The 27,468-nt window shown below is 45.8% G+C and overlaps 1 protein-coding gene across 1 annotated transcript; it reads left to right on the top strand.

The window, feature by feature from the left end:
* The first annotated feature begins 350 nt into the window (after positions 1 to 350).
* On the top strand, positions 351 to 26,486 carry SDC1 (syndecan 1). Its single transcript, XM_051810685.1, has 5 exons — positions 351 to 674; positions 21,658 to 21,739; positions 22,777 to 23,270; positions 23,491 to 23,620; positions 24,146 to 26,486. The coding sequence occupies exons 1-5, from the start codon at positions 618 to 620 to the stop codon at positions 24,310 to 24,312; spliced, it is 930 nt and encodes a 309-aa protein (XP_051666645.1). The 5' UTR covers positions 351 to 617; the 3' UTR covers positions 24,313 to 26,486.
* The last annotated feature ends 982 nt before the right edge of the window (positions 26,487 to 27,468 follow it).

Raw genomic sequence — 27,468 nt, 5'->3', positions numbered from 1 at the left:
TTCTCACAGCGGAACGGGAAGGGAGAGCTTTTTAACAGCATTACTACTATTATTATTATGAATTATTATTATTTTTAGCGAGAAGGAAGGAAGCTCGGCAGGAGCAACGCCGCTGCCAGAGAGGAAATCTGGGAATGCAATGCGAGGGAAGCGGCGGCTGCCGGAGGGGCTGGGGGGGGCCGGGCGGGGAGGGGGCACCGGCGCAGGTATCCCGGCGGCAGGAAGCGGGGGCGGGCCGCGGGGCAGGGCGTGCCGGCCGGGCCGGGCTGGGGCCGAGGAGCCGGGCTGAGCCGACCCAGCAGAGCCGAGGGGAGGGGAGCGGGGCGGAGGCGGGGCCGGCTGGGGGGTGGCCGTAAGGTGAAGGTTGTTGCAGTGGGTTCATTAAAAGACAGGGTTCAACTCCTCGTCGTCGCAGAACGCTGCTGGGAGGCTGGTTCCGTGGCGTGCGAAGGGAGAAAAGAAAGGGAAAAAAAAAAAAAAAGAAAAAAAAAGAGAAACCAGGAAAGGGAGCAAAGCCACAGCTACTTAAAACAATCCTAAGAGGAGCGGGGCAAGGAACGGAGACGGCGGGAAGCACGGGCAGGCTGCGAGCTCCCGAGGCCCAGCGAGGAGGAAGGATGATAAACGTGGTGTCCGTGTGGCTGGTGGCCCTTTGCTTCCAGGCTGCTGTCCCGGTGAGCCGAGCGGAGCGGAGCACGTGGGGCGGCGGGGCCCGGGCGGCGTGCGGGGCCGGGGCCGGGGCGGCAGGGCAAGGGGGGCCGGGTCGGGCTTCGCGGGGCTGGGGGGACCGCCCGGCTCCCCCCTTCCGACGGGTTCTCGCAGGGGAGCGGAGCGGTGGCCAGCCCATCCCGGCATGGAGGGCTGCGGTGGCCTTTGTGCTGGCGGCGGGCTCCAGCCCGGCTGCCCCGGCAGCCTTAATTCAAACCAGACCCGCCGCGGCGGCTCCTGACCTGCCGGCGGCTCCGCCCCGGGGCGCCGCGGGCCGGGCGGGCGGCTCTGCCCGGCTCCCCTCACCGGGACCGGGGACCCCTCGGGGCGCCCCTGGAGGGGCCGGGGGTGAGCAGGATGCTCCCGCCGTCCCTCCGGCGTGTTGCGCCCCGGAGGCGGCGAGAGACGGGTCCGGGTGAGCGTGGACATGTGGCCCTTTGTGGTTCGGCCGTGGCCGAAGTCACGGGTGGTTCCTAAAGCGCTGGGGGCGCTTCTACCCTGCCCCAGCACAGCCCAGGGGAGCGCGGGCCGGCGGCTCCCGACCGCCTTTGTGCCCGGGAGCCCCGTCCCAGTGGAGGGTACGCCCGGGGTCGTTAATTTCTGCCCACTCAAACAAAGGTCCCAGTGCCGGGCTCGGAGCCAGCCCTGCTCCCCGGAGCTCGGTAACCCCGCGGCAGCGAGGCCTGTGCCGTCCCGGCCCTGGTGTCCCGGGAGCAGCTCTGGGGGCCCGGGCGAGCCTTGAGCCGTGGGGAGCGCTGGTCCCGCAGCAGCAGCCGCCAGGTGTCATCCACGGACAGGGGATGGCTCTGCTCTTGCTCCAGCCTCGCCTGCGAGCGGCTTTCCGCGGAAACCTGGCACCACCGCGCTGTGAAATGCTGTGCTCGGTGCTCCAGGTCTGTAGGGTCAGCGGGTGCGGGGCAGGAGGCATTGTGGCTGCCCCTTGATGGACACAAAGGCTCAATCCCATCCCTTTCTCCTGAAGTAGCTCCCCGTTTCCCATGAATGCCCCGCCAGACCTGAGTGTGCACCGGTTGTGGAGTCTTCTCCTTTGGATGGAATAGGAGGAAAAAGTGTGAGCAGGCTGGTACATCAGAGTCAAAACTGGCCGTTTTGTTTTTTTTTCTTAAATGGAGTAATTGATTTGAAACTTGTCTGGGGATGAATTGCAGCAGCAGTCAGATCCATATCTGGCAGAACGAAATGCACAGGGGGATCTAAGCTGCCCGAAATACCTCCAGTTTCACTGTACTGTTTGTGAACCCAACATGTAGTTATGGGCATGTACCCTTCTGGTCCACATGGCAGTGAGTCGTTATGACATGGCTAAAAATGACAAACATGTGAGCATAGTCAGCACTGTTCCATGGGGAGAGGGCTCTGCTCACAGCTTCTGAATAAAGTGGAAAAGCTGCAGTTAATTTAGTCTCTTTAGTGCATTTGGATAAAATCCCCTCTGTGATAAATACTCCTTACTAGGAATGATAAGGTCATGAAGTTAATGCTTGTCTGGAGTTTTCCTGTGTGTCAGAGACACTTGGGCCTGGGTGACACTGCGATCAAGGGGTTTCTGGGGTGAGCACATGGAGGAGCAGAAGTCCTCGGGGCTCTCTGTGGTGACTCAGCACTGAGGTTTTTTCCCTTCTGGTGATCATGTGGCTTTTTTCCCCATGTTGAAATGTCAGGGACATGGACTAAGCTGCCTTTCCCACCCATCTGGAATAATTATACTTTTGCATCAAGTGGCTGAAAACCTCTTGTTTTGGGCACAGAAGCAGAGTGACCCTACACAATCCTTTGAATCTGCAGTGTTATGGGTGCTGCCATGGTTGTGTGAGGTTCTTGGTGGTCTGATCGTTGGGGAGGGTGCCACTGCTGCTGACACATCTCTTGGCTCTTGCTGCATGACTTGACTTGTCCATGCATATTGTCGTAGAAATAATAAACAGGAACAAGAAAGTGACCAAACAATAGTTGTTTTTTTCCTGAGTACTCTTACCTGCAGAAATGATTAGGGAGGTTCCTGGTCTTCTTCAAGATGACACTTTATTGCCTAAAACACAATGTGGGAGAGTAATTACCCTCAGTTATGATGGGTGCATGGATCTCCTTGAAATAAGAAGGCTGATACGTTTTAACAGACTAACCTAGTTATTATCTCAAAGAGAAACTGTTACATGGTATAACCCTGCCACCAAGCCAACTGAGCCAAGATGCACATCCTACTACAGGAGGACAATCGTGAGGGGAAATGGGGGTTTGATTGTTTTGTCTGGTATGCTGGTGGTTGACATAAGCTTAGCAGAGCAGACCGAACCTTTTTCCAAGGGTGATGTCATTGCTATCTGAATATAAACTAATTAGAAGAAATTAGGTAGTCCATCTTAATTATTAAACATGTAGGCAGTGAATAAGGAGGAAACACTTTCTTCTATAGTACATACAGAGCGGTGTCACAATATTTATTGAGCACTATAAACAGAGATTCTTCATCTAAACGCTTGCTGGTGGCCACTTTACAGTGAAATGGTGACTCTGTTATCTGGTCAGCTCTGATCAGAGCAGCAACAAATAGACTGGGGTTTGTGTCTTGTAAGGGGGCTCTGGTACAAATTTGTAGTCTTTGTTCCAGGTTTCTCTCAGTTTCAAGTGGTGAGAAGAGCTAACATTTCTAATGGCAGCACTCTGAAACTTCTGGAAACCAAACAATCCTCTCCTAACAACTCAAGACAAGTCACAGCAAGTGCAAGAAACCTGTAAGCCTTCTAAAAGTAAACTACTGCACGAACCTGAAATGTAGGCTGCTGTTTTAGCAGCAAAATTGGTCCATTTTAAATATGTGTTTTGCATTCCTAGTGCTTAGATGTCTCCAGGTGGCCTATATACTAACATTTCATCCTAACCTTGCTTAAAGTGATTCTTGTGTCCAAGAATCATACTAATGCCTCTGAGAGGGACATTCCACACTTGTTTCTGGCGTCTAGGGAGCTGGGATTTCAGTAGGGCCTCCCACAGGGAGGAGAGAACTTATTGGCAGAGAGAAGATAGGACCCCTTTCCTGAGGAGGTGCTGTCAATTATAAAATTGCAGTGCTTCAGCATTGCAGCGTTAGTATTTTTGTCTTAATAGCTCTGAGATAATCAAAAGTAGGAGATGTCTAATACAGCACTCCAGGACAGCTGGAGATTGATGCACTCGCTGTGTGCAAATGGCATTACTCCCTCGGGACAGTGTTCAGCTGATGTTAAGGCACTTAAATGTAGGTGTCTGTGTGTGCTGGGTATTTAAGCCCTCATTAGAGTCATGGTGATGTAATCAGTGGAGCCAAAGAGAGTGATTATCTGACCAGCTCCTACACCTCAATTCCAAGGTGAGTTGCTTTGTCAGGGCTTTGTTGACTAGATCTCTTGTTGCCTATAAGGGGAGCATAGACACCTTTATTTTAGTGCTTTTGTCCGAGAGAAATTTAGCTCAAAGTGATAGACTTTATTTGTGAAACTTTCATTGTAACTCTCTCCACAAACAAGCAGACTGGACAGGTGCTGTTTGTGCCAAGAGAACTAGCAAAGCAGTGGGGAACATCAGCTTTCAGCTAGAACAGCAGCTCTTTCCTGTTCTAGTGCAACTGGAATAGTGCCTCCAAACAATACTGTAGTCTTGCACTGCTAAAGGCTGTGGAAGAAATTGGGGAGTATAGTTGGGTCCTCTCTCAGTGTTCTGAAGTGAGCAGAATATATATGAGTGGAAACATAAGCGGATGTGTTTTTGAGGGATGGTTGTGAGCTGTTGAGGATGCATCACTATTTAAAGACACTATTTATTTGCGAATTAGAAGTGAGAAACCTTTGTTACTCCTAGACTCCTGATATAGGCAGTGAACTTACAATGTGGAACTTGTTTTGACCAACAGTGCAAGTACTTCTTATAAGTTTACTTCTGAGCTAAGATATTCTTCCATGCATAAAGCATGTGGTGTCTCCTTTGGAGTGCTGAGTGTCAGTTTTGTTAGCAGGTCTCTAAGTTAGAGCCTTCATTTGAACTGCTGCTCTGCTGGCTGCTGGTGTACCGCAGCAATGAGCCTTATCTGGCCTGGCTAGAAACCCAGGATAGTGCACTTTCTACCGTGGAGATGCTAGTGGAAAAGTTACTGTACTGTGAAGCCTCACCTCAAGGTGAGATAACATTTGGACCTCCTACAAGCAACCCTTGTGGGGCAACAACTGCTAATGTGGTGGTTTCCCAACCTCTCCATTTCTCAAGCAGTTCTTGGCTGTAGTCGATGTTCTGGGTCTTGTGGAACCGGCATGGATCCAACGGAGTCTGTTAGCTTGGGCTCCTTGCCATGCTTGACTGTAATGTTGTATCTCACTGCTGAGACCAGTCTCACCAGTGGGGCTTGCTTTGCTGGATGGGAATCAATGTGTTAGTGGGATTTGGATGGAGTTGGCAGTAGAACTTCCCGTTGAGTCACTGGAGTTGCAGTTACAACTGAGTCATGGAGGTGGTGTAAGTCATGGCTTTCCCTGCTAGACTTCTATCTTGAAACCCCTTTGGGTATTGATCAGTTAAAGAGCTCTTACTGCTATACTTCTGTGTCTTGCTGCTGTGCTCTCTGGCAGAACTATCTTCTCCATAGCCCTCGTTTTTGCAACATGGTTCTCTTTCATGTCCACTCATTTTGCCTCTTAGTGTTCAGACTTTTCTAATGAGTGAAAGGCCTTCAGGATTGCTATTGCAGAATGACTCCCAACTAAATCAAGGGTACTGATATAACAGATAGGGAACTGCCTGCCAGCCAGCTTAAAATACTCATGGATGTCTTGCCATGCATGGAGGCTCTGTGTTCTTTTCATGCTCTACTGTGTAACTTTTCTGGACTATCTGTACAGTAATGTCAGTGTCTTAATTGTCAGTAGTGGAAACAAAGGCTGACAGTCTTGATTTTTGGCTGTAGGCAGTCCCAGGCACACACTCGTGTCAGCCAGCCTTCTGCAAAGCACAGCCAGTTCATGCAACAGCTTCTCAGAGTGCTCTGGCTCCGTCACCTGAGTGCACACAAGCCGTAGCTGGAGAATGGGGGTTGCTCTTTGTCTGCCTCTGCCACGTGATGAGGAGCTTATTGCCTCTTAAACTTTAGGAAACTTGAACTCCATTCCAGTTGGAAGGGGAGCGTGCAGAATGCTTTCTGGGCAGCACTGCAGACCATGGCTGTCTTATGCTTTACACAGGAAAGCTCTTACTAATTAGTTTCTAATGCTGGTGGCTGTACACCTCCTGGTCAGAGCCAGTCAGCAACTTCAGTCCAGGCCCTTGCATCTCGGGATTACTGGAGGAGCAGATTGTAGATTGAAGCCAGAGGTGGGCAGGGGTGAGTGGAGCCAGTCTGCCTTCTAGAGAGCAAGCGGTGATTAACATAACAAGTTCCAGATGAGGGCTCTTGTGAAGCTGTGTATCATAGCAGCTGTGCTGCTATGGCTGTGCTGGTATGGAGCCTTTGTATGGTCCCTGGGGACCGGGCTGGCACCTACAGCACTGTAGGAAGAGCCTACCTGGCTTTTTCCTGTCTCAGAACAGAATCCTATGCTGCCTTATTGTATGCTCTGAGACCAGTAGAATGGAGAAATACAAATATAGTTATGTATATATTTATATAGAGAGATATCTATACCTGTTGTGCTATTTGTTATCCAGCTCACAGCAAAATTTGGAGGGTGTGTGCCCTGACCCCAGGATGACGATCAGGGAGATTTGATGCCTGTGCTCTGCACAACCACAGGAGCTTAGAGCAGTCTGTTGATCTACCAAAACATCAGTCTCTGGTTAAAGCATCTCTGCAGAAGGATAACCTGTTATCTCACTGACCAGCTAATAGGGATCTTTAGGGTTAGAGCCCAGGCTTTCTTCAGTCAAGAAGTTGAGGGGTAAGAGGAGTAAAGGAACCACAAAGCTTCCTTGAATTCATATCTGACACAAACGCTAGTATATGTGATATTTTTCACTCACCTGCTGTGGTCTGTGCTTATGAAACTGTAATAGAGACTCTCACACCAGCAGATTTGATGGACAAATGAGATTTGTCCACCTCACTGACTTACAGCGTGTAAGTGGCACCTACGTGCAGTGGAAAAGTGGTAGTGAGGCTTGCATCGAAACTTGCCTACAGCCTGCAGCTAGACAGCTTTGACTTCTAAATCTCTTTCTGTCCTAACGGAGGAATCATCTAGATCGTGACTACTTTCCCATCAGTGAACAAAGCACCTAACAAAAGAGGCTGACTCTGGCATGTCTGGGCAGTGGCAAAGGAGTGCACTGCTATCGTGTGCTCACATCGACTGACTCATGGCCTCGCAGAGGAAAGCTGCTGGCTTAATCCTCCAGCACCATCGACTCCGCTCTGGAGCGTGTTTAACCTGCACAAAATTCCACAGCCTGCATCTGTAGTTGCACTGAGCTGTGAGACACTGGTGAACTCCTTTCTACAGAAGTTGGAAGATGCAATTATGAATAATTAGAAGTTATTACTCTAGTAGCTGAAAAGTACTAAATGCTCAATATCCCCTCCCCCCACCTAGCATGCAGCCAAAAGGGGTTAAAAAGATTCATCAAACCTCCTTCACTGAATCTAGTAAGCAAATATGGTGGGTTGACCCTGACTGGATGCCAGCTGCTCACCAAAGCTGCTCTGTCACTGCCCTCCTCAGCTGGGCAGGGGAGAGAAAATATAACAAAAGGCTTGTGGATTGAGATAAGGGCAGGCAGAGATCACTCACTAGTGACTGTCATGGGCAAAACAGACTCAACTTAGGGAAATTTCAGAGTAGGATAATGAGCAGTAAACCCAAATGTTAAAAACACCTTTCCCTCCTACTCTTCTATCCTTCTTGGGCTTAGCTGTATTCCCAATTCTCTAACTTTTCTCCCCCAGTGGTGCAAGGGGACAGGGAATGGGGATTGCTGTCAGTTCATCATATGTCTCAGCTGCCCATTCCTCTTCAGGGGAGGACCCCTCACACTGTTCCTCTGCCCCAGCGTAGAGTCCCTCCCACAGGAAAGAGTCCTCTGTGAACTTCTCTAATGTGAGTCTTTCCCATGGGCTGCAGTTCTTCGTTGACTGCTTCAGTGTGGGTCTCTCCCATGAGGTGCCATCCATGGGAACAGGCTGCTCCAAGGTGGATCCCTCACAGGGTCACAACTCCTGCCAGCAAACCTGCTCCAATGTGAGCTCCTCTCTCCACAGGGCCACAAGTCCCTGCCAGGAGCCTGCTCCAGTGGGGGCTTCCCATGGGTTCACAGACTCCTGCAGGCATCCGTCTGCTCCAGTGTGGGGCACTCCCTGGGCTACAGGTGGATCTCTGCTCCCCCATCAACCTTCATGGGCTGCAGGGACACAGCTGCTTCACTGTGGTCTGCACCAGGGGCTGCAGGGGAATCTCTGCTCCGGCACCTGGAGCTCCTCCTGCCCCTCCTGCATTGACCTTGGGGTCTACAGGGTTGTTGCTCTCACATGTTCTCACTCCTCTCTTCTCTGGCTGCGATTGCTCCTGTGCAATAACTTCTTTCCCCTTCTCAACTCTATTATCCCAGAGGCACTTACGACCATCGCCGATGGGCTGAGCCTTGGCCAGCAGTGGGTCTGTCTTGGAGCCGACTGGGATTGGCTCTGTCAGACATGGGGGACGTTCTAGCAGTTCTTAGGGAAACCGCCCCTGTAGTCCTCCTGCTACCAAAATCTTGCTGTGCAAACCCAGTACAGTAAAACACATTGAACACAAGGTGTCCTGTGGCCAGTTGAAATGCTGGAGTCCCAACTGTGTAGAAAATCTACTTTTCTGGCCTATTCTGAAACAGTCCCCCTGCACATGAAACTGCCTGTGGGGAACCTTCCTGTGCATTATTTGGGGGCATACCAGTTGACAAGGCTCAAAACTGTGCCAGAAATCATTCTAATAATTTGATGGTGTAGATTGTGTTCCAGTGCCTGGGGACGTTCTCTGATGTTATTTAATTTACTAGTATGGATGTAGCCAGTGGGTCTCTGGCAGCAGGCCCAGAATATTATGAAGTTGTGAAAACTGCAGTATCCAGTAAAAGAAAGTGAAAGTTCATAATAAGAGATCACAACTCTCTTGTTGAAAACTGAACCTGTTTTGGATGCTTCAGAGAGATGAGCAACTACAGTTGTACGAGAAATCCTTCACAATCCATCAGCTGAGGGTTGTGAGGTGAATACTACACACCTGGGACAGCAAAGCATTCAGTGTGGTGGTGATGGTGCTGGTACGTGCTGGTGATTCAGATGTGCTTTTAGACTTGGTCTGTAAGTGGTCCTTCATCTTTTTATGCCCTGCTTTATTTAGAGGGATATTGTGCTGGTTGGAGTTGGTAGTCAGTGAGTAGACCCAGAAGTTTATTCATATATGAAATATCTTTAACTTAGTAATGTTTGAACAGATTCTTAGAAGCTCAGTCTGTTGTTACATAGCTATCCCAACAGTACTCCTTGACAGAAACTGGTCTGAGCTATGGGATGTGTTGTGCTAGGAGTAACTTGGTAGTAAAGTACTTTACCTTGCCTTGCAACTTTAGTACTGTTTTATTGACTTGTCTTAATGCCAACAGTCTGTCAGAGGTGGCATTAGTGATGTCTTGTCTCTTCACAGCATAGATGTGTGAAACACAGGGGTGTCCAAATTACAGCTCAAGTCTGAACAGTTGCTCATATGAGGCATGAGGGCATCAAGATTGCACAAATATGGTAGCATTTCCCACTAAACTCAAACCTCCCCAACTGATTTGGTGACTGCTCTGAAACAAGGCTATAGGGAAGACAGGTGAACAGGCTGTACACCCAAAATGAAGGCATGAGGTAGCTGATCTGTTACAGTGAAACTTGGGTTACAGCTGAGATCAAAGGGAAACTCTGATTTATCTTGCCTTCATAGCAGCCCCTTATTCAGGGCTCTGCTATACAGATGTGGTATGAAATAGTGTAACTGGGTGACTAGGTCAGAGTTAGTTTAATCCAGTAGATGTTTGGTCAAGAAATACCTAATGTTCATAAATGAAATCAGTGGAACAATAGGTGACTGGAGCACAATTGCAGCAGCAGGTTTTTTAAGACTTTCTGGTGGGAGGATTTCATTCGATGCTTCAGTGTTGAAATTATACTCCAACACCCTCATGACTCAGCATGGAAGTACACCAGTCAGCTTCCATAATCTCACTGAGGTGTTGCATAATTTAACTGTAAACAGGACAACTGCTGTCAGAACTTTGTACTATGTGTAGGATTACCAATGCTTTTGTAAACCTGAACACAGAGACCATTAGTGTCTTAGGAAGAGGCACTGGGAACTTGATTTTCACCATTTTATATGGGTAGATCACTTGCTGTGTTCTCCAGTGGTTGTGAGCAGGTATATTTCTCAAAGGGAGTTCATGCAGTCTGAACTGTGTTCAACCTTAGACTAATTCAGTGAAATGTGGTCCAGCCTGTGCCCAAAGACCATCTGACCTACTGCTCCTTATTCCAAGGAGACTTGTAGCACCCAATACATTTGCATGCAGCTTTTTTTCAGGAGCTGCTATGTGGAAGGAGGGGGTGATCCTGAAAGTGCCTCTTTGAGAAGACACTTCAGATGGGGGAACAGGGTATTCCTGACCTGAGATGTGGCTCCATCATTTGGTGGAGATGTTTCAGTCCTTTTGCAAATGCCTTAGTCATGCTGGTGTAACTGAATCTGTTAGCAGGGATGACTTCTGCATTATAAACAATCTAGGCTTAGTCAACACTGTAAGATCCTGTGGATAAAACAGATGTGGCAGCATGCCTCGTAATGTTGGGAGAGACTTGATTTCGTCACATCTATGCTGGTTTACTTGAAACTGGAAATGGTGAGCTGTAGAAGCAAATACAAAAGTATACCTAGACTCACAGAAGATACTGAGTTGAAAGAGACCCACAAGGATCATTGAGTCCCTTCTGTGTTAATGTAAGACCTGCCAAGGTGCAGGAACTGCCTTGCACTGGACCAAACCCAAAATTTAAAGCCGCTTCTTGCATGGGTTTTGTGAGTCCAGATGCTGGCTGTAGATTGAGACTCTCTAGTTCCTTCCTAACAGACTGGTGGCTGACTGGTGTGAGTCCTGCTGTGCAAGAACAGAATTTCTTAAAACTGTTAAGAGCTGAGCTACACAGAGCATGACTGGATCAGAAGGGAGCTGCTGAATGCTGACTCTTGGCTGACTTTTGCTGCCCAAGTCTCACTTGGTTCTGCAGCTCCCTTGCAAATAGTCAAGGTCTTCTGTAGCAGGCTGGCAACTAACAGCACCAAGGGATCAGGCTGTGGGATGTCACTTGTCTTGCCATCTACTGTGCATGTGTGAGACAGAGACTGACATGGTATTTGTTCAAGCCAGGCAGCTCTTTCTGGGTGCTTCCAGTTCCCTGATCCATGAGTTCTTCAGTGGGGGGTGGGCTTGAAAGGCCTGGTGGTGATGCTGTAACTGAGAAGTTTGAGTGTGAGTTTAATAACAAAATACAGCATTTGGAGGGAATATATGTCTGGGATGTGTGTGTGGAAGATACAGATTGTTACCAAAAAATAATTTCACAAGCATTGGAGACTTCATTGTGCATCCCTCTGAAGAAAATGTGGAATTTAAAAAAGCAATCAAGAGGGACTTGTCTTGGATTGTTGAGTCTCAGGCTGTTGTCCTGATACGAAGGCCTTGATGTATGTTCTGTAAGGTAAACTGTGAGCAGATCAGCTGGGAAGCTAAAGCACAGTTTGATAGCAGCAGGCCTTGCAGCTGATAGGTCTTTTTGTCACTGAAGTGTAAGCAAATAGACAGTAATTTTTGTTATCTTTTGTATATCCGGTTGCTGCAGGATATATCTTGCAAAACATTAGGTCTGGGTAGTTCCACTGTAACTCTACATAACTAATCAGAACACCTTGTCAGCTTTTTTGTTGTTGTAAGGCTAAATGTTTGTAGGTTTAAGTAGTCTCATTTTAGTTTACCAAGCGCTTTAGCCGAGACCTTTTAGTACTCCAGGGTTGCGAGTTTATCTTTCTGCAGAGGTTTAAACAACATCCTTGGTTCTAGGAACTGCCCTAAGTAGAAACTCAGTTTGATACACCAGGGATTTTTATCTGAAACTTGGATTTCCTTGGTGAAGCACTGCAAGCAATTTGCTCAAATTAGAAACACGTATGTATCACTAAAGGAGTGAAAATGCTTTGGTGATCCTTCAAGAAGATATTAGAGCTTTGTCTCCTGGCTCCCTGACATAACCTGCATTGCTGGAGTTCAAGGAGAAGAAGAGGGAAACTTCTGGGATTGAGATACGAACATGGATCTTCTCCTAGCTGTGTGTCTGGATGCCAAAAGTTTTTGCATTTACTCTTGTCTGATAATTGTTTGTGGCTGCATGTTGGCTTCCCTTCCTCAGATGAGGCAGAAAAGCTTCTTTCCCCCCAGAATACTGTGTAGCATAGTGAGGTTTTTGACTTCTGTAACCATATCTGCTCAGATCAGAGCACTTGTGCTACTTGTAGTAGTGGTGTGGATCTCATTTGAAATGGGTAGTAGTTCCACCAGCCAAGTTGCATGGCATTTGTCTCCAGGAATCAGGCTTCCCTAGGACCAGAGGCACGTGTGTTTTCCTGGTGCTGCCAAGAGACATCAGAGATGCACAGTGAGATGCACCAGCCTAATTTGAAGACTTGAGATGCCATAGAACATGTTCTATAGAAATGATTTCCTATAGAGGCTTCTGATTTCTGAGCTGGGACCTCCTGAGCTGGACGGCTGATGATGATAAGAGCAAGTTGTGCACCTGTGGGACTGAGGTCCCTGAGCTGCCCCTGCCACATCCCGATGCTGGTGTGCTGCAGGCTTGTGCTCTGTTCTGCAGCAATGGCCTCGGCAGGAGGAGTGTGCAGGGCTGAGGCTCTCGGCATCCTGGCACAAGGCCTATGGCCACATGCTGACCAGTTTGAGCTGACAGGTCTGCTGGGAGAAGATAGTCTCAAATGGAACAAATGGAGACCCTTGCAGCTATTCCCTCAAACCCAGCCTTGGACTACGTTCAGCAGTCTCAGGGCTGTAACTGGTCTGCTTCCCCAGGAGCTGGGGGGTTTCTGGGGAGAGGAGGCTGGCTTCTCTAGACCACGCATGCTGTCCAGGAGCAGTCAGGCAGTCTGAGGCCCGCTGCTGCACTTGCCAGGAGCTCTCAGTGGTTCTGTAGGAAGTTTAACTCCAATGACAGTCCTCGGTGCTGATCCCATAAAACAGGGTAAGTGGGTGTCAAGAGATAGGGCAAAGAAAGGAATCTGCACCCAACAGAGGTCAGCTTTTTGGAAATAATTGGCTAAGGATGTTATGTTTATATATGTTGGGCAATGCTACAAAGTCCAGTATCTACTTTAAAGTGGCTCTAGCTGCTGCTGTTTTGTGTGAGGTGAATTGCTCATCCTCACCTGCCTGAACTCTACAGCAGGGGCTGCATGGATATGGGAGGAAGAGACAGCAGGGACCTTAGATTATGTCACTTTTAGTTTCTTTTCCTGTCAAGAGGGTCATGTTTATCTGTGTTGTAGTTACAAGTACATATGGGTAGTGAGTCTTGGGCTGCTGGAGTCCTTTGCTGGATAGGTTTTCATTTAATAAAGATTTTCTCATCTCCAGCATACTCCCCTCTTTTAGCCTTACTTTGTCAGGATTTCAGAGATGGGTGGCCCTCCTCTAGCCTTAGCTGAAACCAAGCAATTTTTGGTCCGTTCCTTTCTAAACAAGCAGATGAAGTAGCTGTTGCTGTAAGAATGGATCTTCTCTGCATTTTGCTATACTAGGAACTAAAAAGTGCTAGTGACTAAGTCAAAGGGTTTTAAGACAAGCGAGGTTTGTCTGGTCTTGACTTAGGCAGCTCACTGCTCATCTCTCAAGCCAACTAAAGTAGATTGAAATTAATTCCCTGGGATGAACTGGAGCTGTTAGCTGTATGGCCTTCCTGGGCTGCACCTACTTTGCACAACCCTTTGAGCTTATACACTGGCTGTGGCTTTCTTGTGCTAGCTCAAGAAATGAATACCTGAACTATCAAGTATGTTAAAGAGCTGCAGGGAAGGATCTTTAAAGAAAAGTGGTTTATAACATAAAACTGAACTGGCTGCTTCTCATGAGATTAGCTGTAGGGAAATGAGCTTTCTCATTAGACTGCATCTTCAAAGCCCAGACTGCCTTGAACATGGGAGACAAAAGGGACCCCACTTCTGGCCACGTTGTGACAGCCTGCCACTGATAGACAATTAAGTTGTGTGACTGTTGTGTGCCACCTCTGTGGATGTGTTGACCTGTCGATGAGATTCAGTCTCTGGCCTGGGCTACATTGCTTGGCTGGAAGGAACAGGTTGGTGTGAGTGGAAGCAGCGTGTAGTAACTTACTTGTTTGATATATTGTCCAGGTGCAAAACCAGGAGCACAGGCTGTAACTCGCTTCTCTGTATTGCTGGAGGACTGACCACGCTTCTAGTGGAGCTGGCTGAGAGGCAGCTCATCTCTTCTGCGTGAGAACTGACCCAGTGCTCAGTGCACTCCCAGGCACGCACAGCTGGCCTGCTGTCACTGCTTGTGTTACATGGCCATGAGCTCCTCTGGCTGTGGAGTCCATAGCCCTCTTGGACTCCAGCTACTCCAGGTTTGCTCAGCCATCTCTTCTAAAGGATGTGCAATGTATTCTTTGTCTAGGATTAAACAGCAATTCCGCTGCACCTCCTGTAAAGTTCAGGTGACCCAGGGCAAAAGCAGAACTGCTCCCATTTTGAGCAAGGCATCTATCTAGCCTTTGCTACTGTGTACATGAGGTCGGGGAGGACTTAAAAGCACTGTCGTCAGACTTGGGAACAAACATTATCCATTGTGAGCAAACACTGCATAAGAGAACTCTCCCTACAGTCCCTCTCCTTGCTCATTTTTGTATGAACCTGTGTGGCCCTTTGAGTCAGCCACTGATTTGCGTGTTGCCTGCAGCCTGGTTCTGTGCATTTCCATAATGCATGGCGGGCAGGGGAATGTGTGTCAGCATCCCAGAACCCAGACTGTAAATCTGTATGAATGCTTCAGCACCCCTGGCTGCCATGCTCTGCCCTGTGCCAACACAAACACTTGTGCATTCATGCACTGAGTAGGACTGGGGAACTGGTCCTGCTGGAAAATTCTTTGCATGATATTTTATCCTCTTTTCTTTTTGTTTAGCCAGACCAGTTCCCTGATCTGGTTCACTATGAGAGTGCACAAACAGATATGCAGGGAATGGTCCAGGAAGCATGAAGTGACATGCTCTTATGGGAGGTGGGAATTTAAAGAGCCCCACTGCAGAGTGTGGAACTCAACCTGATGGTGATAGGCTGGTTTATTTTTGCTCTTGGCATGTTGATTGCTGTGTTTTAGCCTTACTTAATTAAAAAAATTGCCCTGTCGCAGTAAGGAGAAAATGTAATGCTGGTTGGGCAATAGTGTGGAGTCTCTAGAAACATTGGGACTGTGGTTGATGTGGGTGTGGAGGAGCTGGATGCTCTTCCTTGGCCACTGCATCTTGTACGAAGATCAGAGTATGCTCCTACAGCTTGATAGAAAAGGAGGATCAAAGCCTAGTGGACAGTGGGCAGTCTATAGTCTGTTTTGTTCAGCTCATATAGATCCTAAGAACCCTCATCCTATTTTGAGTAGGTGTTGGAAGGTGTTTTGCTGCCTTGAGAGCTGAGTGCCAAGAGGAAACTTCTGTTGTGATGATCAGAGTTCATGTTTCAAACAAAAGCAACTGCTGTTGCAGCTAAGACCTTTCCCTCAAAGATAGTTCCCTTCTCAAGTCACCAGCCAAAAATGCAGGAGAAGGCCAGAAAGAATGCCAGATCTTACTGGCCAGTAAGAGAAGGCTAGTAAGATTTTCCAGATTTCTTTCTACTAATAATGATCTGATAGACAAACAGCCAGATTAATTGGATTGCTTACCTCTAGCTGCTAAAATGGTGCTTGCCTTGCTGAGCAAAAGAGCATCCTTTACTTTCCACTTGCTTCCCTTTGGAAAGAGCACCCTGTGAGCCACTAACCAGCCTTCCTTCAGGTGACACAAACTGGTGGATGGAGTGGTGGGCATGCTGAAGCTGGCTGATATGCATCAAAAGCTTGTTGAGGGCATGGGGGAACAACACCATCTGAAACAGGGAGGGCAGATAGTTCATAGAATCATAGAAGGGTTTAGGTTGGAAGGGACCATAAAGATCATCTAGCTCTAATACCATGGGCAGGGGGGTTTGTAATGCTTTGAACAGCCTTGACTGGAACACTAGCCAGGGGATAAAAATGCTGCTTAAATCTAGGCTGTCCAGCCCATGGGCTATTTGTGGGGTGGTTTGTAGCTGTCTTTCTGCACTTTGGCCTTGCACTGTCAGTCTGCATCTTTGGCTCTTCTAGGAAGAGAGCTGCTCCATTAACCTGCAGGGCCACCAAGCAGCACTGGGGTTTATTTTGAGCAGCAGGAGAAACAATGGAAGAGAATTTAGGTGAGATGGTGCCCCACTGCTGCTGACTTCTGATGAAGCAGACTTACATGCAAGCTTCACTTTTGACTCACCATTTGTAAAATCAGTTCTCTTTCAGCTACTCCAGAATTTATGGCTGACTGTCTCAATGCTGCAGTCTGTATATCTGCAGGAGAAGGAGGATAGGTGAGGGTACTGCTGGTGATTTTTTTTTTGTTTGTTTGTTTGTTTGGTTTTTTTTGGTGATAGTGGGTTTTTGTTTTTAATTCCCTTAACCAATAAGCTGTCTTCAGAACATAGACATCTGAGATTGGAGTTAATCATATATGGACTATTAACTGCAGAATACAAGGTCTAACAAAGCTAAAGTTTCCTTCAGAAGGGGGTTTTATCTTTCCCTCCCCCCACACTAATATCAATATTATTTTGAGGTTAGAAGCTCTTCAGGCTCAGAAAGCATTTCTGTTACTGGGACTAGCTCTGCTCTTCAATATACAGGAAAGACAAACCTTTCTGTTTATTTTAGAGCTGTTCGAATCCTTGTGAATGTATTTTTCTACTTGGTCTAGTGTCCTATTTGGTAGCCAAATTACAGAGCAAACGCTTGAGTTGCTCTTATATGCCTCTTAAACAAGACCAAACCATTGGTTTTGCCTTCCATAAAGTTGGAATAATCTCACAGAATGCTTAAGGAGGTGTTTGAGGTGGGAGAGCTCAGCTCCTTCCTTTTCAGCTGAGTGAGGAGGATTTATTAGGAGAAACAAATGTGCAAATTTAACAGCTTTATTCAGATAATGGAGGATTTCAAGTGTTTTTGACACTGCTGATCACTAACTAGGATTAATAAAAGTGGGATACAAATCATCCTTAATCTAGTTTAGGGCTTGTAGCAGCTTGTGGCAAAGCCAGTGTTTTTGCTTACCTCAAAGAGCAATTTGAGAAAAACTGTTTCCTTTTGCATATATCAAATTAAATAAATGTGGTTCCTAGTTTGGGCAGGGCAAGATTCAGCTAATAAACTATAAATCTCCCCTTCATCATGGGAGTACTTCAGATCTGTGCTGTAGCAGGAGGGAGCTCTGTGACAGCTGATGGAATAAACACAGAAAGACTCACTGACTCACTGACTGTGACCAAGATGAAGACTGAAGAATAGTTAAAAATGATGCTTAAAAAAAAAAAAATCTAGAGTATGTCAGACTTCTGGAGCCAATAATATTGCTAATGAGTTGTGAAAGCCTGGCCTATTGTTGATTAAATTGAAGATGCCACTAAGCAGCTTTCTGGTTGTCCCAGCAGAACTGAATAACTATTGTTCTGCAACAATACAGCGCTCAGCAAGAGCAGAAGCTACCAGTCACCCCAGGGTTTCCCCTAAACAGGCTGCTTTGATCCTTGGGGAAGGGGGTCTTCTACTGGTTAACACATATCAAAAATATCGTTAAAAATTTTACCCCTCACATGCAACTGAATTCAGTAACAGCAAGTCAAAAGGACTGGGCAAGTATTTCTAACCAGTTGTCTCAATGGCTGAAAAAACCCTCAACAAAAACATATGAGCTGGGTAAAAAAGCAACGTGTTATAGGTGCACTGTAAGAATTTAAAGTTTTTTGACTAGAATACGAGATACCACCAGAGGTCCTTCAAAGAATCCACTGCCTGAACTTAGGTGTATTTATCCAACATCTCTCTCATCAATTACTGTGTGAATGGTCCACAAATAGTCTTGGTGGGCTAATAAACAAACTGGATGATGATGGAAGTAATTTCTAAAAGCATGTCCATGTTTGGTTATATTAATCTGATAATAAAATTTTGAGCTAGAGCAATGCAAAGTTGTTGGTAGAGTAAACTTGCTTTAAGCTGGAATTTATTTTCAGCTCTTTTGTATGATAGCACAACCTGGTGACTCAACCTGGATTCTGTGCCCCTAATCCTCTTGGCTAATCAAAACCTTTCCCATTGGTGTAACTCAGCTGCAGTAAAAGGTCATGGAAAAACCTTGACCATGAGGTGTTTGTTGTTTGAACAGCACAGTCTATCTTCCTGATGCAAACCCAAATTAGTTCAAATCCCTTCCAATGCTGTCCTGAGCGTTTTATGTTAACCTTGCTGTGTCTGAAATCCTTCAGCAGCAGATCATTATAGAAGCATGACCTTTCTGCAGTACTTGTATTTTGTGGTGCCATAAGGAGAGGTTACTGCCTCTTATGCCCATTGAATGTGTAATCTATGGAGCAAAAAATGTAGTCTTTATATAACCATACAGTTACATAAATTAGGCAAATGTTCCTTAATACTAATCTGTCATGAAACTAGATGATCTCATGAAGTTACATCACCTTGTGGGTATTCTAACTGCTATCCACATGTGCATAATCTTATACTGTCCCTTGAGTGTTTGAGACGAATAAAGTCCCTCTCAGTTCCCAAGCCTTAAACTGCCTGGTCAAGGGGAGATACCACAACAACAGAGGAGCAGCTTGGGACAAGAGACAACGAGACACAGCTAAGTAGAAGGACACACGTAGTGGAACTTCACTAAGTTCTCATATAAAACTGTGGAAAGCAGACTTTATTAATCCTGATGCATATTTTCTATTATTCTCTTAAGTGTAGAAGCCAACCTCAGGGGACAGGAACTGGTCTGAGTCTACCTTTGTGTTTGTAGGGTGAGTGCTGAGCAGCAGCTGGACACCTCTACACTGGAACACCGTGGTCTCCATTGGTTTAACTGGGCTGCACTGGGCTTTCCCCTTTTGAGGAGGACCTTGCTATCCCTGCTCAGATACAGAAATCAAACTAGGGTTCAAACAAGTACATAACAAAGGTTATGGAGAAGCAGAATGTGCAGCAGCCTGGGAAGAGGCTTAGAGCTCAGGTGTGATGGGAAGTGTAAGGGTAGGGTGGCTGGACATGCTTGATAACAAGAAAGGAAGCATGGCATGACTAACAAACTGCCTTGCCTGTTAGCCCCACAAGGGCAAGGGATGCAGGCTCAATAGTCAAGATCAAGAGTTCCTATTTCATTTATTGACAGTCTGTGATCCTTTCAGGAGGGTTTGTTAAGGTCTGCAGACCATCAACCTCACCAGGTGTCCTTTGAAATCTGGTATGAGCTACCCCTGGAGATTCAGATCTGGGGGGAAGTTAGTCTCTATCCTAGAGAAAGGTGTATGGTGACATAAACTGTATTGGCAGTCCCTTTCTTCAATGAAAAGCTGGAGAGATTATTTTCTAGCTGCTTCAATGTAGAGTCTTCTCACTGGGAGGAGAATGCACACCCCCCCGCCTTTTCCCCTTTTGCAATGTGTCCCCCTTTTTCACTCAAACAGGCTGAGTGGAAGAACAAAGGGTTGTGCTTGCCTCTGCTCGTGCAAGAAGTGAGGGAGAAGAACGGTCCCCAACCCCCATCAACAAAAATGGTGCAATTCCTGCAGCCTGACTTAGCTTCCGAACGTACTGGAAAGGGCGAGGGAGACGAGTTTGGGAAGCCTGGCAGTTATTTCTTTATTCTTTATGCACCAACAGTTTGTACTCTTTAATATTTGAAGTGTAGTGAGATCAGCTTGTGTGAGTCACCACCCTTCGACACGAGAAGGAAAACATAGGGGAAGTACTTATCTGACCTACTTTCTGTGGAAGACTGCAAAAGCACAGTGCAAACAAGCAGGGACAAATCTAAAATTCCAAATTACCTCATGACAGGCAGTTAAGCAAGAGATCGAAGGGCAATTTACTCTAGATTTATGCTTGCAGAAGCTTCAGGAATAGTGTTTTGGGGGTTTATTTTCAGTAGGGAAGGAAAGTGCTAAAAAGTTTAATGAGAGGATTTTGTTCCTACTTTCTTGTTATTAAAGAAAAAAAAAGTCATCTAACTACAATGATTGCCTAGAAGGGGTAAGATCTTGGACCTGATTGGGTTGGTGGCAACTTGGATACTTGTCTTCAGAGAGGTCAAATCAAATGGGCTAGTCAACCGCCTTGGAAACTAGTTGTTCCATGGAAATGTGGGGAATGGATAAGATATTAAGGATAGAAGGGAAAACTGGGTAAACCTGGTGTCATAAAAAGAATGAAAAGGAGATAAGGCCAATAAACACATCCATTGTAGATAATAAGGTGACAACAGAGAGCTGGATTGCTTTGACAGTACATACTAGTGCTGGCTAACTTCTTGGAATGAAGATGAGTGTTATATTCATTTTTAAGTGAAACCGTGTTAATGCAAGCTAGAGAAATACCATGGGCCTGGTTGCAAAGCTGTGAAGAATGCATGTTCTTTTTTGCATAATAAAATAAGATTTCCCGCTCCTTGGAATGCCAGGGATCCCACAGCTTGGATGATGCAATGCAACATCTAAACTTGAAGATGGGACAGCACTGGAAAGGGGTGACAAAGACATCTTGAGGATGGGATAGAAGTCAAAATTTGGGAAACAGGGAGTGTGGTTGGATAGGAAAAGATAAAATTCAGGAAAGGTGACTTATAGGGCTTTGGTTTGAAATCTGAGAAGGGTGAATGACTTGGTAGGTAATGGTAGCCCTACAGAAATAAACCTGGGGGCTAGTGACGAGCTGAGAGTCAGGCATGTTGTGCTGATAGGAACAGTAAGCGTATACAGGACAAGCTAACAAGATTCATGAAATAATCACTCTGAAGTAATTAGCAAACATTAAAATAGCATTGTCTTCTTTAGAGATCCTGAGCAGCTTTGAGCATTGTGTGCAATGACAAACAAGTGCCATAGAACAGGAGTTTGGCCTCTTGTTTCAGCAACCAAACTTTTTGCTGGTTAGTGTACTCCTTGGAGCATAAATGGGGAAAGCTCAGGGCTGTGTTTTCCTACAGGGAAGGCTGGCACCTGGACTTAGTTTGAGCGCCCACACTTATAAAACGGGGCTCTCATTCTACTTCCAGTTAGATGTTGTAGTTTCAGATCTGTGAACAGTGTTTGAGGGGCTCAGAAAGGGAGAGAAGGCAAACTACTTTGTCTCCCCTTCCTTTCTGGTTCTGCAGTAACTTGCAGGTGAAGTGGTTGGTAGATAGGGAAGACACGAGCAGTCAGCACTTGACACAGACTGGTTATGTTGTGTAAGGACTGAGTGTCACTACCAGGATGCAGCTCTGAATGGATTCCTTGCATTCTTCTTTCCCAAAGCAAGTGTAGCCTGGAAGCAGTGCAGAGAAAGGAGACAGACAGCAAGGCTGACCTTTTTAGCACCAAACAGAGTAACCAGAACTACTCTTTTTGGGAAGGGAGCTGGAATGAAGGAAGATGAAAAAATGCAATCTGAACAAAGAAAGTTTGTGTAACCTCCAGGAGCCCTTAGAGGACTTGGTGCAAACAACATGATAACTTTAATCTCATCACTGACACTCCTTTTTTCTCCTTCTCTTTAAAGCAAACTACAAATCTGAATCTTCCTCCTGAGGACCTTGATTCATCTGGTGATGAAGATGATGCATTCTCAGGTTCAGGTGCAGGTGAGTTATTAGCACTTGTACTGTTAGTGCTTGATCCTTCTAGAATGTGGCAATTGAGATCTTGATGAATAACCAAGTGGAGGGGGGTGGAGGGAGGAATCACACACACACAACCCTGCCCCAGAATATGAGAGCTGAGAACAGAGAAAGAGCCTAATCTATTAATCTTATATTGCTTGAGATACTAAAAATTAGCAGAAAACAAGTTGTAGGAGACTTGAAAGGGAGCAGAAGTAGGTAGACTCTGAGTGACTGCTAATGTGAGATGTTGTGTGAAGAATGTTATGAAACTCGAGTGATTCTTTACTCATGGGGAAAAGAGACCATAAGAAGGGCCTTTATGAGCTGCTAGGAGATACCATTTGAGGGTGTGTAAACCCCAACTTGCCAACATACATCAAGAGGAAAATTTTATCTGTCATCAGATGTGCATGTTCCCATGGGCCATAATTTTTTATAAGCAGAATGAAGGGGGTTTAGGGTGGGGAAAAAGTCTATTAAAATGATTGCTAAACTGCATGAGAGAGATCTTTGGTGTTCAGTGCTGAAGTTGAGGAGATGCTACTAGAAAAGAGCAAGCTATCGAAAGCTGAACCATGGTATCCTTCTGCTTCCTTCCAGCCACAGGCTTGTATTTCAGATTAAATTCTGCAGGAATAACACCCTGAAATTGGTGCCAAATGTGCTAGTGACTAAAGGTGTGACTGCTCTGGATCAAGCAAAAATATTAATGTGAAAAAAGTCAGCTAACCACCCTGAGGAACCACTGTACTGAAAGCAGACTTCCCCCTTGTCACCGCAAACAGACTGGCACTTTGCTTTGGGGAGAAGCAGATGACTAACAAAGTATTGCTGATAGCTTGTTGGTCTGTCCCTTCCTTATTCCACAGAAAAGAATGAGGAATTACAAACTGAACTGCTGTTATTATGAACATTGGCTCTGCAGGTTAGGCATCCTCCTTAGAGTGGTGTCCTGAAGATACTATTAATAGGTCTCTCTAAACTGGGCAAGAATAATACTTTTTTTGGTTTTTCAGGTCCTCTGACTGACCAGTCTCACACCTGGAGAATCCTAGGAGAACCAACTAATTCCTCAGTACTGGCAACACCAGTGGACTTCAACGAGCAGCTGTTTCCCGGGATTGAGAGCCGAACTGAAAAGGAAGCAGTATCTCCTTCTGCAACTAGTAATCTAGTGACAGAGGAACCAGTTGTAGCTGTGAAGGATGAAGTAGCTGTCCTGGGCTCACCTGATGGGAAACCAACAAGTGATGTGGTCACAACAACAGTGAGAAGCCCCACTACTCACTTTACTTCAGTGGTTCATGTAACTCCTTCAGAAGCCTCAGATGCAGTCCATGAGCTCGAACCTAAAATCCCCAGCTCTCATGTACCAGACACTAAAAATGTCCCTGAGCCCCACTCTACTGTCCATCATGAGGGAGACATCACTGCCATCCCCACGACGACAGCTCCAAAGGATGTTGTTCCTACACAAGAGGAGATTTCTGAAGATGGCTCTGGAGACCCAGTAAGGACTAACAGTTTTGACACCCTTTCTGGGGAGATGGCTTTAATAGTATGCAATCAGTTGTTTTGGCAGGAAAGAATGGTAATTTCTCAAAAACAATGATTGATATAATAGGTTGTATTGGTGGAGGGTTTTAGATGAGAAAAAACAAAGCTGTGGAAAGTCTCCAGTAACAGACACGGTGAGAAACATGAATAACCTTCCTTTTATGTCCCAACAGGGAGACTTCATCTTGACTAAAGATGAGGATTTGGTTCCCACTCAGAACTCAGAAGTACTGGCTGACTCTGGGAGGAATGCCAAAGCAGCAGGAGCCTCAGGAATTATGGACAGAAAAGAAGTTCTTGGAGGTACCAGATATTCTGGATTTCTAATTGGTAAAAGCAGATTGCTATAGGAGTCTCCAGGCAGCAGAAGCTGCAGTTCTGCAAGTACATCTCTGTTGGCATCTCTGAAGCCAACCCTTTATGTTAGACCTCTGAAATGAGGGTGGTGATTCACAATTCTGTGTTCTCAAAACCATAGCAAGGGTAAATATTGTCTGCTAATGCCAGCCAGCAGGGGCTGCTTTATCTGCAACTTTATGTTTAAACCTATTCCTTCACTCCTCTCAAAAATTACAGTTAAATTGCTCTGTTGCTGTCTGGATCAAATTACTAGGGTTGAACACCAGAGCCTTGTGTGCTTTGTAGTGTGGCCTGGTGGGAGATCTGTCCCTAGGATTGGCTAGTAGATAAGTAGGTGATTGGTAATGGCAGGGTGACTGGGAGGGGGCAGTAGGACAAATTAATTTTTGGAACAATCTGGAGCTTAAAATCATAGTAGCATTATCTGATGTGGCATCTGGAGTAATTTGTCTTTTTCTCCCCTTCTAGGTGTTATTGCTGGAGGACTAGTAGGCTTGGTGTTTGCAGTGTTTCTAGTTGCATTTATGCTGTACAGAATGAAGAAAAAAGACGAAGGCAGCTATTCACTGGATGAACCAAAACAGTCGAACGGAGGATACCAAAAACCACACAAACAAGAAGAATTCTATGCATAAACACTGACCTTCAGGACACTTCTTAATCCATCTTTCTTGGATTCTTCTCTCCCTGCACGTGGACCTCCTAGTGTGCTTTGCATTAAATTTAAGCCATACGATCATTGGGTTATCTGCCCGTACCACTTTGCCATTGGAAATCTTATAACTACAAAGTAGATCTGGAGTCATTGAACATTCCCCGCTTTCCTGCACGATTTTTTTTTTTTTTAAACAGAATTGGGACTGCAAGTTCCTAAACTCACTTTGGTTTATCTAGAGACTGCTGGAGCAGGCGGTGGGGAGAAGACAAGGGAGCACTGTGTGTATAGAACTATTGATATTTAGGGAAAGGGCTAGCAAGAATAAACAATTATCAGTGCTCAAATTCTGTATAGCAGGGATCCTTCCTATTTAACTCATAGATGTGTTTTGAGTGTAACAAATGTCTGTGCTGTGCAGACATTTGGTATGCTGCAATGCTCTAGCTCTTTATGGCCGCTGTATTTGGAGCACTTAATGCCTATTAAACATCAAACTGAACATGATTTCTAGTGAAAGTTGGTGTGAGGGGCAGAGTAAACAAATGACTGTCACATGGTTTAAAATAACTTATACTTTGGAAGCATTATCCCATACTCAGAACCAGCTCCTAAGCAGTTGGTACATAGATTAGCAAAAAAACAAACCCCAAAGACCCCAAAACTACGTAGAGACTTAATTTTACCAATAGTGTTGGACTGTCCCACTACCCTCTTGCTCTTTCAAGACTTAGGTAAGTAGATTTTTCTAAGCAGTCTCATCTCAGACATTCCCTTTGTTAGGTGCTGAACCAAGGCTGGGCTGTCGTGCTGTTGGTGATCTTACCCCGCGCTGCCGTGCAGTCGGCAGGTGACCGATGGCGTGTTGCACCACCTTCCTCTACACACATGTTCACAGTGGTTGTTTGAGAACTTGGTCTGCCATCTGTGCCACAGAATGCCTTGGCACACAGGGGTGGGAGGTAGAAAGCAGCACGCCATGACTTTGCAGCTGAGGAGTAGAGAAGCCTCTGAAATGAGTCTGGGGAAGGCTGAGTGTAGATAGCCTTAAACAGACACAACAGTTTGTGTGCTTGACTCTCGCTGCCCCGGAACAGCTCTTCAGAAGCTGTTCCTGCACTTTGGAGAGAAGCAGCTCCAGGGATGTCAGACTAGTAAAGGCCAAAAAATGCTTCCTAAGAAAAGTCCGGGTGCCTGAAGCTGTGTGTGGTCAGTGTGTGCCAGATGCCAGGCACTGAGGCCTCACTGAGGGCCTGGAGCTCTCCAGAGTATCTCAAGCCGAGTGAGAAGACAAGTGTGGTGTTCTGTACAAAGCCTTACTTCTGCTCTGCCTTTGGGTAGCTTCTTGCCAGTTCCGTTCCTCATCACTCAGTGCAGAAGGTATGGGGTGGGTGGAGGAGTGTTTACAACTGATGTAAATATTTGTACTGTTGAGCCAGAGGGAATGATCGGAGAATATTGGAGAATACTGCAACAGTTGGTATAAATGTTGCACATTAACAGTCAAAAACCTGTGTAATTTAAATGAAGTATAAAACACTCCTGAGCTGCTATGCAGCTAAAATTGGTGCCTTCTCTGCAAACTCAAGAAAAGAACCCAAAACTTCTTGATTCCAAACTCTTCTCTATGCACAGAGAACTTGTGCATATGTGTAGCTGGCTGTTTTTAAGTAAAGCTGCAACAACCATTATGTATTTTCTTTTCTTTTTCTTTTTTTTTTTTTTTTGGTTGTTGTTATTTTGGTTTTTGTTTTGTTTTTGGTTGTTTCTTCTTTTTTTTTCTTTTTTTTTCTTTTTTACTGAATGAATTTTTATAGGTTAAATGCAATGACCAGATGGTGTTAATTTCAGCTGTAATTCTTTGCTTTGTATAGGAATGTAGAAATGTTGTTTGATAGGTCTGTCTATGGAAAGGTTCTTGTAAAGCACAGGAAGATAAAGTAGTAAACTTCAGTTGTACCTCACAACCTTGTTAGGGGGAAAGGAAAAAAAACTGTATATTTTGGTAGTCTTAACTGACAGTTTGTGAAACAAACATGACATTCTGTGTTATTTAAGTGGTACAAATGAGATGAATTCTAACAGAAGATGCAACATTCGGTTATCTGTATGCCATGTAAGGGTATACTGCAATAAATGGCATTTTGGCAAGAATGTGTCTGATTGGTGAACATGGATCTCTATAATATTTTAAAAAATAGGTGTGGTTTTTAAGACTGCCTGGGTCTTTGAGGAATTTGGATTCCAGAAGTGTGAATTTTTGGGCTTAAGATATGGAGATTCAGCTCAGCATTTGAGGGGTAATCGAGTGGCCTCCTTCCCTCTCACCCTGCTTTGAGTGTCCTGGTTGCAGTGACCTGCTCTGCCCAGATGCAGTGGTGTGGGTTAAATGGGCTGTGGTGGAGACTGAAGGATTGAGTTTAGAAGGCTTGCCTTCTTAGCTAAACAAAGCTGGAAAGTGCTTTCTAACTTCATGCCAACTTTGCTGGTCCCTTAAGCTGGGTGAAAGGCTTCTGTAAGGTCAGAGTTGGCTGGTTTGTGTTGAAGTGCCTTACCAGCTACGAATTCTCTTCCTTGGGGCTTTACCAAGACTTTTGCTTCTACTTTTCTAATCAGTGATACTGCAGGAAATTAAGGTGGCAGGGAGGGAATAAAATGAATTGCTGAGGGAAGTGGGAAATTTCTGTGTGGAAACCCTTACAAGTACAACACTTGCCTCATCCTTGTTGTACACTTGAGAGAAACTTCATTGTACCAAGAGTGAATAATTTACAGGAGGGCTGGTCTGCCTCTGTACTCTGGCACAGGTTAGCCTGGGTTTTCCTGAGTCACATTGCTGTTCACTGTGCTTCCTGACTTTCTTCTTCATCCATGCTGGAGCAATTATCACATTTGCTCTTGTTCACAAGTGAGATGCAAAGAATGTGGCTGGCAGAAAAACTTGACCCCTTCTTTGTTCTGGAAAAATGAGCTGGAGGGTATAAATGCACCGAATGTCAAAGGCGGCAAACTATGAGAGAAGGGGGACTTTACACAATTCTCACGTTGTCAGGTTGTATTAGAGCCTATAAAGGAAGCTAAAGCAAATCTAAAAGGCTGTATAATCTTGTAACTGGAATAGAGAACAAGGAAAAAA

The sequence above is a fragment of the Manacus candei genome, unplaced genomic scaffold, assembly GCF_025592945.1.
Source record: "Manacus candei isolate 608988 ecotype Guabito, Panama unplaced genomic scaffold, ASM2559294v1 h1tg000007l, whole genome shotgun sequence".
Taxonomy (NCBI): domain Eukaryota; kingdom Metazoa; phylum Chordata; class Aves; order Passeriformes; family Pipridae; genus Manacus; species Manacus candei.
The sequence above is the reverse complement of the archived record's forward strand: the minus strand, read 5'-3'. Positions and strand labels throughout refer to the sequence as shown.

Coding starts and splice junctions, on each gene's coding strand:
- SDC1 (XM_051810685.1), top strand. CDS start 618: ATGATAAACGTGGTGTCCGTGTGGCTGGTGGCCCTTTGCTTCCAGGCT. Junction 21,740..22,776: donor ATTCTCAGGTTCAGGTGCAG/GTGAGTTATTAG, acceptor TTGGTTTTTCAG/GTCCTCTGACTGACCAGTCT. Junction 23,621..24,145: donor CAGAAAAGAAGTTCTTGGAG/GTACCAGATATT, acceptor CTCCCCTTCTAG/GTGTTATTGCTGGAGGACTA.